We start from the raw sequence: 12,740 nt of genomic DNA, 5'->3' as shown, positions 1-12,740 counted from the left end.
CCCCATTTGAGATTGAGATATTATAGGCCCTCTCACTATGTGGTATTATACGGATTAACAGATTGCTGTCCAAACTGTACTTACTAATATAAGTACAAACATGACATTGACTCACAGGTTGACTCAGTAACAGCAATGTTCAGCCCATGCTTATCATTATGGCGTTTCTGCTCGCATACGTATTCATAGCTGTTACGTAACAGTCACGAGTTATCAAAGCGCAATTAGGGGGCTGTCGTGGGAGACTTTGGCCTCAGCTATGCACCTTCGAACTGTTAAACCATGGTTAAACTTTGTCTGCATTTCGGGGACTCGGAGGTCCGCAGAAAATTAACAGCCAATTAATAACTGTTTTCGCCGGCACCCATAGGGCACTGTGTCACAAAGAGGCTACCAATCATCGAATGTCATCACAAAACCTACCGCTGAATGAGATGGGGAACAATTCGGCAGATGAAGGCTCATCGGCCAGGCTGAACACAGGTAGGCCTCATTCGCCATTCTTTGCAGGCATCAGTGACTCGCTTCAATTCGCGATTGCATGTACCTTGTGTAAGGCTGTGCAACACTTGCTTTCACGCAGGGAATCTTTGTAGGCAACGCGCCAACTAGTTCTACGCCTGCTACAAAACCACGTGGCAAGTTCATCGATTCATTATGATCATGCGTACTCGAGCATTGTACACTTACGAATATCACACATAAGTAAGACATGTGTTTACAAAAACATGTGTTTAATTAGTAAATAACGAGAACTATCAACTTTAATACACCAATGATGTTTAGGAAAAAGGAATGAAATGTCGATAATAGTTGGCTCTATCAAAATATTTTACATTTTGCACCGTATAAATGAGAAATACAGTTAACCTCATTTCAATTTACCCGTCTACCAACAATCTTTTCAATGATTATGACGACTGCCCCAAATGACCAAAAAAATTTAGAAGACCACCCATGTTTTGTACACAGTTGTCAATCGGGGACCCTCTGTCAATTGGGGACCTTATTGTCCTCTATTATTCAAGGACCCCAATTGAATGCAAAAACAAACTCACCCACACCCCAGTGTGTATTTGCCTGCATCTGGGGGCCCCCCTATTGTTCCTCTTTTGTTTGTACTTCAACTTTTTCAGAAGACCACCCATATGTTTTGTACACAGTTGTCAATCGGGGACCCTCTGTCAATTGGGGACCTTATTGTCCTCTATTGTTCAAGGACCCCAATTGAATGCAGAAACAAACTCACCCACACCCCAGTGTGTATTTGCCGGCATCTGGGGACCCCCTATTGTTCCTCTTTTGTTTGTACTCTAACTTTTTTAGAAGACCACTCATATGTTTTGTACACAGTTGTCAATCGGGGACCCTCTGTCAATAGGGGACCTTATTGTCCTCTTTTGTTCAGGGTCCCCAACTGAATGCAGAAACAAACTCATGTCCCCCCGTCCCCCACCGATTGACGCCCATGGTTGCAGTATTTTTTATTGCTGGACTACTCAGTGAATATGTACATGACGGATGTCCCTGCAGTTGCTGAACATGGAGGTAGCTACCTCTATGGAGGTTATCCACGCCATGAACAACTCTGGCTTGATAATACCATAATACACAGGGCTTCACCGCCATAACTATGGGCAGCGCATTGAATGCAAACCAGGTACACATATGATGTTTAGTTAACGGTGAGGTGAAGAATTTAATTTATTCTTTACACGCGCATCGCTTATCTTATTTTAATAATGCATTATTCATATAGTTTCTTTGAAGATATGCAAATAACAGACTGAAATTTAATGTTTGGTTGAATTGCTGCCTTGATGTTTTTTGTTTGTTTGTTTGTCTTTTCCTGATTAAATTAACCTTTAAGTTTTCGAATCAAACACCACCGACAAAAAGAAAAATTCACATCCACAGTCGCTCGTCACTCAGCACCCACACAGGGTGCTAGAAAGGGCAAAAATCTACGCATTTTACATATCTTTTTGACCGCGTCACAGCTACACATGCACAAAGCTGGATTAGTTACTTGCTGCTGTAATACGCCTCGAGCAAAAGCACTCCATTATCGGTTGAAAAGATCCGCGTTGGTCGGGAGTGTTCAATTTTCTGGAAGCGATGCGACCGTAACAGGTTCATTTCCTCAAGTCGATTGTGAACCGGCAAAGTTCAGCTCAGACAGGAGCCTCCACTGTTAAGTTTAAATAGCGCCCTCTCTTGGTCCAGCTCGAGGCCATTTAACCAGATCAGTGCGTAAGTGTCACGCGCGTAAAGGTTAACCCTCTTAATTGTTCAAAATTAATCAATTCTATCCATTGATTACTCGACAAACATGACGTCATGATTTTTCCTTCCCAGTGCCTTGTGTGGGTGCTGCGTAACAAGCGAAGCCATGAGGCAACTATTTCTTATTTTCTGCTTCACGATTTTTATGTTTGGGAAGTCCTGGCATCCGTTTAGAAGGTTTCTCCTTGCAGAAATTCGAATTTTACTTTGGAGAATTCTGCGGTACCACAAAAAGTGGACAACTTAAAATTCTAAATTTCTTTCGGCAAGGTTTGGAGTTGAACATGTTGCTGTATACGAACTCTTCTAGTTTCGGTAACACAAAGTGGTGGTGAACCGAAAGTGGTCCAAATAACATTCAAACTGCCAACTTGAATCGGGTTCAAAGTTTTCATAACTAAGGAATTGCGCTACATTAGGATTTATTTAGACTAAACTTCGAGGTACGCCCCTGCTTTCAAAATGGAATGGTCTTTGTCCATGAGGAAATGCCCAAGAGAAGCGCTCAAACAGCCTGCATGCTGCTAGCCTCGGCACTGGTATCCCGTTGGCTGGGTCTAAATTTAAGTTCTGTTTTAACTGTACGTGTTGATGTACTTATTTTGTCATTGGCGAGTCAAATGTAAAGCCTTCTTAACGTGGTGTAGGTAAACTTGGTTGCTTAGTTGCACAAGGTCTGCATGCATTCAAAATATTGACCCTTTGTAGCTATTAAATAACTCTGTCCATAATGCGTTACGTAACATGAGTGGCTTTTGCTGCTTTGCATTATACGTAGCTATGCATTAGTCTACTGCATGTAATGCTTTCATCTTTTTTTTGCGGCACTGGGCCCTTCCCGTTAGATTTCGAAGTTTGCTGCTGTCGAGCAACGAATATTGGAGGGCTTCTTCATTCCATTCTTTAGTTACAAGAAACCTTTCCGATCGGCGCACAGTCCATTAACTAAGAATTTTCCTCCAGTTTTGGTCGGTGTCTTGTTGGCCCGTGACTTTTTTAAGGCGGCTTTAGCAGTATGCCACGGAACACGCAGGTCCAGGAGGGTGAGTATCGAGTACATGTTTAACATGATATGAGGGGATGCTGAGCCTGTCTGTGCGGCTATGGCGAAGTATGCATGTGAAACATTATACATGGAGGCACCAAACGAAACTTTGGCTTTTTATCCCGATGCTGCACTTTTATTTAGAAGAGCCAATGTACAGTACCTACATGTACGTACATAGTTCGTCTACACAGGACTCAACGCGTGTAGCTTGGGTCCTATTGGTCTTGTACAAAGCTTGAATGAATAATATTATGCATACATGTATATTTTATGATTATCGCTAGATTAATTTCGCTTAAGGGCCAGAATTTATTTTTGTTAGAGAGAAGAGAAGCTGCCCCCTAGTGAGAGACAAGGAGCCTGGTATGGACATACCACCATGACCACGCCGATAAGGCTTCATGTACGTGCCTCCATGGTGCAAAATATCAAAGTAGGCCCACTGGATCCTATTCCCTATTATAGGTTGGAGTTTATTTTCATGTTGGTGACAGAAGAAATCACAAGTAACTAAATGTCACACAAACATAGTGAAATTTGTTACAACAACAATTTTGTTTTATTAATGGGAACTGGCGTGTTCTAAACTACTAATATATTGGGGGAAACGAAGCACTGTGCTTTTGGCTGTCCCTGTTACACAAAGATTCAGACTGGACATGAAACGTACATGTACGTAAGACAGAAGACATGAGTCAATACAATATAATACACTGCATGGCAGGATATAGACAACAGTAAGGCCGCACCGGATCTCTTGTATAGAGCAAGGTCTAGGTCTTCGCTCCATTGGAAATGTGTGGAGACGCACAGACAATAGACCTAGCCATAGCTCTGGAACAGTTGACACCAGACCTTTAAAGAATGGAAGTGTAGACTGGTATGATTACATGATCTGGTTTCATGACACAAAATGATAAGGCAGGTTTTGAGTTTTGTAGTAAATGTGCTTTGCGTTGAAAGTCTTGTCATGTCCGTATTAAGGTCACGTCCAAAGGACACACAAAGTGAAATAAGACCATTTTTGGAAACAGAAGTATGGTTTTACTTACCATAATAGTTGCCTCTGGATGCACTTCTAGTTGAATGGGAATATACTGACAGTTATTAAACCATTCATTGAAATAGCGCGGGAAAAGACCATGTTTATATTTAAACATAGGCTATATTTACCAAGTTCAAATTGAAAAGGTCGCTTAGTCTAAGTCTGTCCCCGTCTGCTGTATGTACACGTTTATGGCATTACTGAGTCGGGTCTTCAGTATCAACAGCAAATATATACACTGCCCGCCTTTTATTTACCGCCAACATTGCGTGAATAGACTTCCAAACGACTTATCCAACTGCACCGTCTTCCCATCATCTGGCAGAGAATTAATTCAAGATAGCCTTCTTACAAGTCTTTTGTTTGCTTATTCGTTTGCTAAGTTTAATTAGTTGTTAAATCTAAATCAGATTTTTTAATTATTATGAAAACTGGGAACAAGTTGGCTGCATTATTTATTCAAAAGCAAGCAAATTAGCTGCAGATGTATTAATTTTCTTTAATTTATATCTTTACAACAAAATTAAATAACTTTGGATTTGAATTAAGAAATATAAATCAAGTAATTGACTATATTCAGAAACCACCTTGAATATTGTCTAAACCCAGTGCAATGCACGTAGTGTCCCTCTTGGTACATGTACCTGCAGAGGCAACATTGCTTTCAGAGACAGGTACGGTATGGTACTAGTAAAAATTAGTTGTGCGAGGGCGCTCTTCAACAGAAATAAAACAACTATCGATCCCTGACGTCTTGGGCCAAGACTAGTATAGTACATACATGCAAGGATAAAGTGCGTACCAGGTTTTAAACCAAACTAAGTTTTGACAAAACTAGTGTTCACAAGAATTCGCCGACAGGGTATACCGCGGTACTCGTGCATGTATCCAATAACTAATGAGTGATGAGCATGCCACCAACCACATGTACATGTATTTATTTTACATGTTACAGGTACATGTACATGTAGGTACAAAATGCTGGTATTTTACCTTGCTGTAATATGCACAAAAGTACCTTGGTTTTGTTCAGCTCTTTTGTGAACAATAGAGCAACAATGACCTAGACTGGATTAAAAATCACTTTATTAAGAGCGGGTTCTTACTGGTGTTAGTTTCACTGCAATAAAATACATGTGTACTTGTCGAGATAAAGGTTGAGGTACACTGATATTTCACAGTGTCAAACTCTGAAGTGGGCAATTTAAATGAAGTGAAATATAATCGTGATTACAAATCCTTCGTATCGAATTCATCCACTGAATTCAAAGAGCTGATTTAAATCAAAACAAGTGGATTGAATTGAACCAATAAAAAGAAACATCCTGCCGACCCAGATTGTGTGTAACACGTTGCATTCATACATCTGATTAATACTGAGAACTGAAAGGCTGGCAGAGGGGGGATTCGTTGTTTAAAGAAATGTGCAAAACTTCCCAAAATAAACCAATCAGTCGAAGAGAAGTTTAAAAGTTGAAACATTCTTGCCTTTCCCCAAAATAATTAAATGTATTAATTTAAACCAGTGATTTTTAAAAATCATTTGATTTAAATCGCAATCTAAATCGGTGATTTACATCAGCCAACCCTGCCTTCTTCACCTCCAAGTGTCTCCATCACGTTGTGCTTGACCGTCTCATCCAGCTCAACTTGTCTGCTTGGCCTGGGCTTCGTTCCTGCCGTGATACTACCTTTAATATGTTGGAACCAAGAACTAAGAACACCTCCAGAGACAAAGCCTAATTCGTAATTACCGGACGGACCTACCTATCGGAATAACTAGAATATCACTGGGGACCATTTAAACGAATACTCATGTTTCCACTTTCCTGTTTAAGATGTCGATATTTTATTATCTGCATATGGTGTTGCTTTATATCGCCACGATGTGTATGGGAAGTCTTATTACCATTGCTGTTCGTGCACCTTTTCTTAACCGAACCGAACTAGTTGATTACATGTCGACGGCTTTCAATGCACAGAAGATGCACAGAAAGGGCTAAAAAACAAACTAACAATAAACATCTTTTCATCTGCCTACCTACCTATAAACCTTACTACGAAGTACGTATAATTTCACGTTAAAGCCTGCCGTATCGTCTTCTCGCTTCATTCTGATGCACAGAAAGTTAATTAGTGGCATGTTCTGTTTGTATTTTGACAGTGAGGGATGACGAGGAGTTGAACTGCGCTACTTATGTGCTGATAGTGCTGTCGTACATCATCTTCGTATTCACGCTTCCATTTTCACTGTGTTACTGCTTCAAGGTTTGCTGGAAATGCTCTTTCTACTTGATAAGCAAAGGGCTTATTTACAGTGACAAGCGTAACGGAAAACAATCTGCGCAAGGCGGAAACCCGCTCATTATGCAAATCGTTGCGTTTATGATTTTCCACGTGATCACTATAATAATAAATGAGGATTGAAGGAACAACCGGGAAGCACTAAACCGTTCCAGTGGATCCCTGACGTCATGCCTAATGAGACCATTGATTGGTCAAAACGCACTGCAGCGCGGTGTCTTAGTTTCCAAATACAGCGGTTCATCGCCGAACCGCGCGCTTTGTCCGCTAGGTCTCCCGTTACCACGTGACTATGTAAATGACCCTTCAGCTGGCCTGGGTAAAGAAGTCGCCAAACGTTACTTTCTTACGTCCTCACCGTGTGCTTAAGCTGAAGGTGATCAGAAAGGCTATGCAACATAATGAAAACAATTTTTTCTCGGCATTTTTCGATTCCTGGTGCAGATAAGCGATTCACGAAAATGAAGTCAAGATATCGCCGTGTATGCTGTGCACCCAGGATTCGTCAGCAGGGCTGAATTGAAAGGCTTTCCGCAGGAACAAAATCCATCTATTATAAGCGTGATTCTGCCTCGACAACGGGGCATGCGCTAGTATTTTTTTTGGGGGGGGGATAGTGAGAAAAGGGTGTATACATGGCCAGTGTAGCCTCCACTCCACACTACTTTGGAAATTTCAAATTTTTTTTGAAATTTCACAATTTTTTTGTTTGGAATTCACTTTCCTTCCAAAATGCAGTTCCCACGATCTTTCATCAGTTTCGGCAAATTTTGAACGAAAAAGCCGGGGGGGGTTCAAACCCGAACCCACTTCTACCACATAATTCTGTGAGCAGTAATTGGACTACTAATAAAAGATGTTTTGGAACTTCTTCGGGTTCCTCTCCAATTCTTTAGAAGTTTGCTTATAAAAGTGTTCACATTTCTCTCAGACGGTTGCCGAGTACGAGCGAGCCATCATCTTCCGTGCCGGTCGCCTTCTACCGGGTGGTCCCAAGGGGCCTGGCTTGTTCTTCATCCTGCCTTGCATCGATGAGTTCAGAGTCGTTGACCTCCGGACTCTCTCCTTTGATGTGCCGCCACAAGAGGTTAGTTATTTTGTGGTCCTCGCGAATATTATCTTCGCACTTTGTGCTCACATTGATACGACTTTGGCAACAGATCTGATGTGTCCAAGGACCGTTAGCAAAGATTTCCATGTAGTTGAGTCTGGTGCCGCAGAATCCAAGCTAAAGGTACGCAGGCTACTAAAAAGTGCACGCACGAATGCAAACTTTTATTGCTTCAGCACAAAGTACGTGTACATTGTATAAAAATGAGACAATTTCTTTCTATTGTAGATCCTGTCTAAAGACAGCGTGACCGTGACTGTGGATGCCGTGGTCTACTTCCGCGTGTCTGATCCGACCATGGCCGTGTTGAACGTGGAGAACTACAAGCGGTCCACCGAGCTGCTTGCTGCCACCACCCTGCGTAACATCCTAGGCACCAAGACCCTGGCTGAGGTGCTGAGCCACAGGGAGGAGATCAGCACCGGACTGCAGTCTCAACTGGACGAAGCCACCGATCCGTGGGGCATCAAGGTGGAACGCGTGGAGATGTGAGTTCCCAGCCGCGCGACATGACGTTCTACCCTTTGATACTGACCGCACTAGTCAACCGTGAATAAATATTGCTGAGCTGAAAAGTCACAGCTAAAAACTTGAAGCGTCTTTCAGTCATGCGTGCGTCCAATGTATGACGTAGTTGACAAAACGAATGACTTTTAATATACTCTTGATAAAAAGTGCAGATGTGACACATTTCTCATCATCTGATATCCATACTTACGATATCTGTCAATACTGTGCAGTGCATTTGTCGTGCATCTCAAAGTTCTTCAAATGCAATGCATAATTGCATGTACATTTCCTCCTTTTTTGATAAATAGTAAGGACGTTCGCCTGCCGATCCAGATGCAGCGTGCCATGGCTGCCGAGGCTGAAGCCTCCAGGGAGGCTCGCGCCAAGGTAAGTCATTACATTTATGCATCAGTTACAACGTTTCTTGGGGGACAATAAGGAGATTTGATGCCAGCAAAATGACGGAATTACCTGATCGGGCAAATTTCGAGATTGGTAATTACTCAGCTAACAGTCTTACCATTACTCCCACCGAACAGGTGATCGCTGCCGAGGGTGAGCAGAACGCATCCCGCGCCCTGAAGGAGGCGGCAGACATCATTGCCGAGTCGCCCAACGCCCTCCAGCTCCGCTACCTCCAGACCCTCAACTCCATCTCGGCTGAAAAGAACTCCACCATCATCTTCCCGCTGCCTATTGACATCCTGTCTGGGATCTTGAAAAAATAATAATAGTAACGATCAAGTGAGGTATGACCTGAAAGGGCGGGGCATGTGATCTATCCAAGTTACATTTAATCACATTGTCGAAAAACTGCATGTACTCCTGCCCTTTGGACGAGTCCTTAAAGTAATGTTATTCTTACTCAAGGTGGTTATACGTTTATCACGACAACTTATTTCATTGTTTTAATTTATCGACTTATACTGTAACAATAATTGACTATACCGTGTACTAATTTATACATTTATACTATTCATTTGACCTGTAACTAGAGTGCTGTAGCGTTTTTATTCTGGATAACACCTATAGAGTGGTCGGAAAAATCTGTCTCGCAGCAAAAGAGGATACGTGTGTATATATAGGGTGATACGCGTCACAGTGACGTCAGATTTAGTGTCCCAGTGCCTGCCCTTTTGTCTGTAATATTCCACAATAGAAATACTGGACTGAGCTATTAAAAATCGAACATGTGAAAAGCATTTTCAAATACAGCGAGAAATTTGGGGTGTTTTCTGACAACAGCCTTTAGAGTAGACATTTCATGTTTGCAGGTTTGTCATGGCTTAAAAGGGTATATTATATTGCTAAATGCAAGAGGTCAGTGAAGTTGTCAGATGAAAGGCCTCTCCCGTACCGGCAGGACCAGCCTATAAACATCTAGGCTATGTACATGTAATCGTGAAATGTATTGGAAAACCCCACAACTATTCAAGGCACTCAAGGTGAACGTTATCAGTAATGCTAAAGGTTTAACAGAAGTTGAAGTAGATTTTTAATCATATATTTTATCACGTATAAAATATCGCAAGATGGACAATCAATATGTACCACAAGGGAACATTTCAAAGGATGCATGGGTTAAAAAGGAGAATATTGACGACATTGGGGCCAAATCAATTATTGCTGGGAAAACTGCTCACCAACCGGGTAGTTTTGTCTTTGTTAAACCATGGAGGAAGGACATAGAAGGAGTCACAACTCCTTCTGTGTCATCGCATCGCCGCCTGGTCAGACAAACATTCCCAAAATGCCCAATTACTGCCTGCAGCTTAGCCGGACAAGTGGGACCAGTAGTATTCTAGCAATACGTGGTGTTTCGTTTGTAATTAACTATGACTTGTCGCCGTGACCAGGAGATAGAGAGCGAAAAATCTCTAACATTAGATCTACTTTTGCCATTGGGAATAATCTTTTTTAAATTTTGATACACTGTACCATTATCCATGCAATGTTTGTAATTTTATTTTATCTCTCCAAAACATCAGTTTTCAAAATTATGGGAGACGAAAAGTGGCCATCTGCTTTTCTGTAATCAGAATAGTAGAAAAGCCGATTTTATGGTTTTGTAACATGCAATTTTCGACTTTCCTACTTTTCTGCCACCTCAAAATGCGTAACCATTGTTTGGTTACGCATTCTTCTTTTTTCTGCTTTTCTGATTCAAGAAAAGCAGATTTCTTTTTCTTTATCTGCTGGCGGCAGAGAAGTGGCCATCTGTGTTTCTCCTTTCGAACAGGCAGAAGGGAGGATAGGACGTTTTAACACAAACCGCGAATTTTACTTTTCAGCTTTTTTTTATACCGGAAAAGCATATTTTACGCAGGCGGCCGAAAAGTGGCCATCTTCATGCTATTCAGCCTTCCAAGTGCCGTGAACGGGGTCGTGAACCTCAGGTTATGACCATTTCCTTTCCAGGCAATTGAAGACGTATAAACCAAGAACTACAGTCCACCCTGTCTTTTGTTATGAAACAATCACGTTTTCCATGGCCCAAGCAAGCGTGTGTGTCTATGAATGATAGCTTTTAATCTGTTCTGGTATATTTCCTTTGAGATGCTGTTTTCTCGGCCTCACAGGGACAGTGATACTACCGTATTGGATTGGTCCCCGGAAAGTATTCTGAAGTATTGGTTTCCACGCCTTCACTCCCCCAGAACGGAAATGGTCATAACCTACAGGTTCACGACCCCATTCACGGCTCATTGAGGGCAGAAAAGCAGATGGCCACTTTTCGGCCGCCAACAAAAAGAGGAATAGTAAAACTGCTTTTGTAGTAGGCCTAGCAGAAAAGTGGAAAAGTCAAAAATAGCATGTTGCGAAGACGTAAAATCTGCTTTTCTACTATTCTGATAGCAGATGGCCACTTTTCGTTTTCCATACTGCATGGTTTAAATGCAGTTGGTCTTACAAGTGAAAACATCGTAGACGTGTGAAAAAGTGTTTTGAACTCAATAAGCAGTGACTCAGATCATAAACACCAGCTGCTGAAGTTCGGTCAACACAAAACGCATGAAGCGATGAGAGTTTTCTTTATAGTTTCGTTGAAATAAAAGCTTTCCCATCGTTCACAAACCTTTTTTCAGTCTTTCATATATATATCCAGTCGTTTTTCAATTTTTATACCACAATGAACTTCTGATCTGGAAATTTTAATGTGTTTTCTGCTCTATTTCTGTTTTATCACATAAGCTATGGAAATTCAGTCTGGCGTGTCTGGCATTTATGAACCAACCCGGGAAATGAGATATAATTATGATGGGAACTGCACATTTTTATTTCATGCAACGGCAGACCAGTTATCGTTTTATTTCTTGTGTTTCTGTACTTTACAAACTTGACATACCAAAACCACAAGAGGGGGTGCCCGTAAGGCCTCGCCAGAAAGTTCCAATGTATGGTGGGAGACATAGAGCTTAAATTTTATTTTCCTGGTTGGGCAAAGTACTCGCCACCAACGAACTGAAATCCATGGCAGGGGTCTAATTTCTAGGTTTTGTAAAGCAAGTTATTGATTTCCGTTGGACGACCTTTATGACCTTTATGTCTCCCTCCCTCTCTGTAAAATTTTGTTCACTTTTCCCCCTTGTTTTTAATTCTCTCCGGGGATGCAAGCACTACGTTGACCCCTTCCCCCGCGATGCCCATTGATATGCCTACTTACTCGTCAATCCCTCGTAGCCTCTGATTCTTCAACAGATATCCAACTTTTGAATCCGATGCCCTGTAATGCTCATGGATGCATCAACTTTTTAAGCTAGATTCCAGTTTTAAAAAATGCAAAAGCTAGGAGCTCCGGAAGATATTTCTTCTCTGTAGCAACGATAAACTTGACAGGTGTTTGAATTCTCCGGTAAGCAGTGATATCAGAAGATGTGTTTATTATACCGGTCAAATTCCTTCAAGTCCCGAAGTAGGCTATATAGTTGCAGTGTTATTTGTTACCCTTCGCAACTAAACACGTACATAAATAGAGGAAAAACCTGAACTGTAGCGCTAGCCTTTTCAGTGAAACTGCGCTGACGTTGGGTGCGCTATTTTGTTTGAGGGGTATACCAGTAGCTAGGCGGCCGCGCACTGCGCGCCTACTTCTCAATGCTCCCACGTACCCGCGCTGTACATCACGTTGGCCTACATGCATGAATGGCACCGTTTGCTAATGCCACTGCAGTAGCTTTCCTTAAACAGAGAAAACAAAGAACACTGTACACTCTTTTAGCCTAATTGGCTTATCACCGGTATTTATGCAGTTCAAGTTTTTTTTTTTGGAGGCATGAAATTTGAGACAAATATAATAGGCGTTGGCGTATACATCGCAATGTGCTTTAAAAAAACATAAAACAATTTTACTAACATGCCCCACGAATAGTTATTATAGCACCTTGATTGCAAATTCGTACGGTGCCGGTGCTTGGCACTATTAAAGGTTTGACTGA

General features: G+C 41.7%; 1 protein-coding gene across 2 annotated transcripts; it reads left to right on the top strand.

The window, feature by feature from the left end:
- The first annotated feature begins 242 nt into the window (after nucleotides 1–242).
- LOC110989664 (mechanosensory protein 2-like) lies at nucleotides 243–11,379 on the top strand. 2 transcript variants are annotated; one of them, XM_087139410.1, is made up of 6 exons: nucleotides 243–483; nucleotides 6,544–6,647; nucleotides 7,615–7,770; nucleotides 8,023–8,282; nucleotides 8,613–8,691; nucleotides 8,844–11,379. In XM_087139410.1, exons 1-6 carry the CDS (start codon nucleotides 405–407, stop codon nucleotides 9,030–9,032), a joined length of 867 nt encoding a protein of 288 aa, XP_086995536.1. In that variant the 5' UTR covers nucleotides 243–404; the 3' UTR covers nucleotides 9,033–11,379. The 2 variants fall into 2 exon arrangements, with proteins under 2 accessions (XP_086995536.1, XP_022109902.2); XM_022254210.2 differs by lacking the exon at nucleotides 243–483 and adding an exon at nucleotides 3,048–3,329.
- The last annotated feature ends 1,361 nt before the right edge of the window (nucleotides 11,380–12,740 follow it).

The sequence above is a fragment of the Acanthaster planci genome, linkage group LG07, assembly GCF_054643075.1.
Source record: "Acanthaster planci isolate LZ-2023a linkage group LG07, COTS_SCS, whole genome shotgun sequence".
In the NCBI taxonomy this organism is placed as follows: domain Eukaryota; kingdom Metazoa; phylum Echinodermata; class Asteroidea; order Valvatida; family Acanthasteridae; genus Acanthaster; species Acanthaster planci.
The sequence above is the reverse complement of the archived record's forward strand: the minus strand, read 5'-3'. Positions and strand labels throughout refer to the sequence as shown.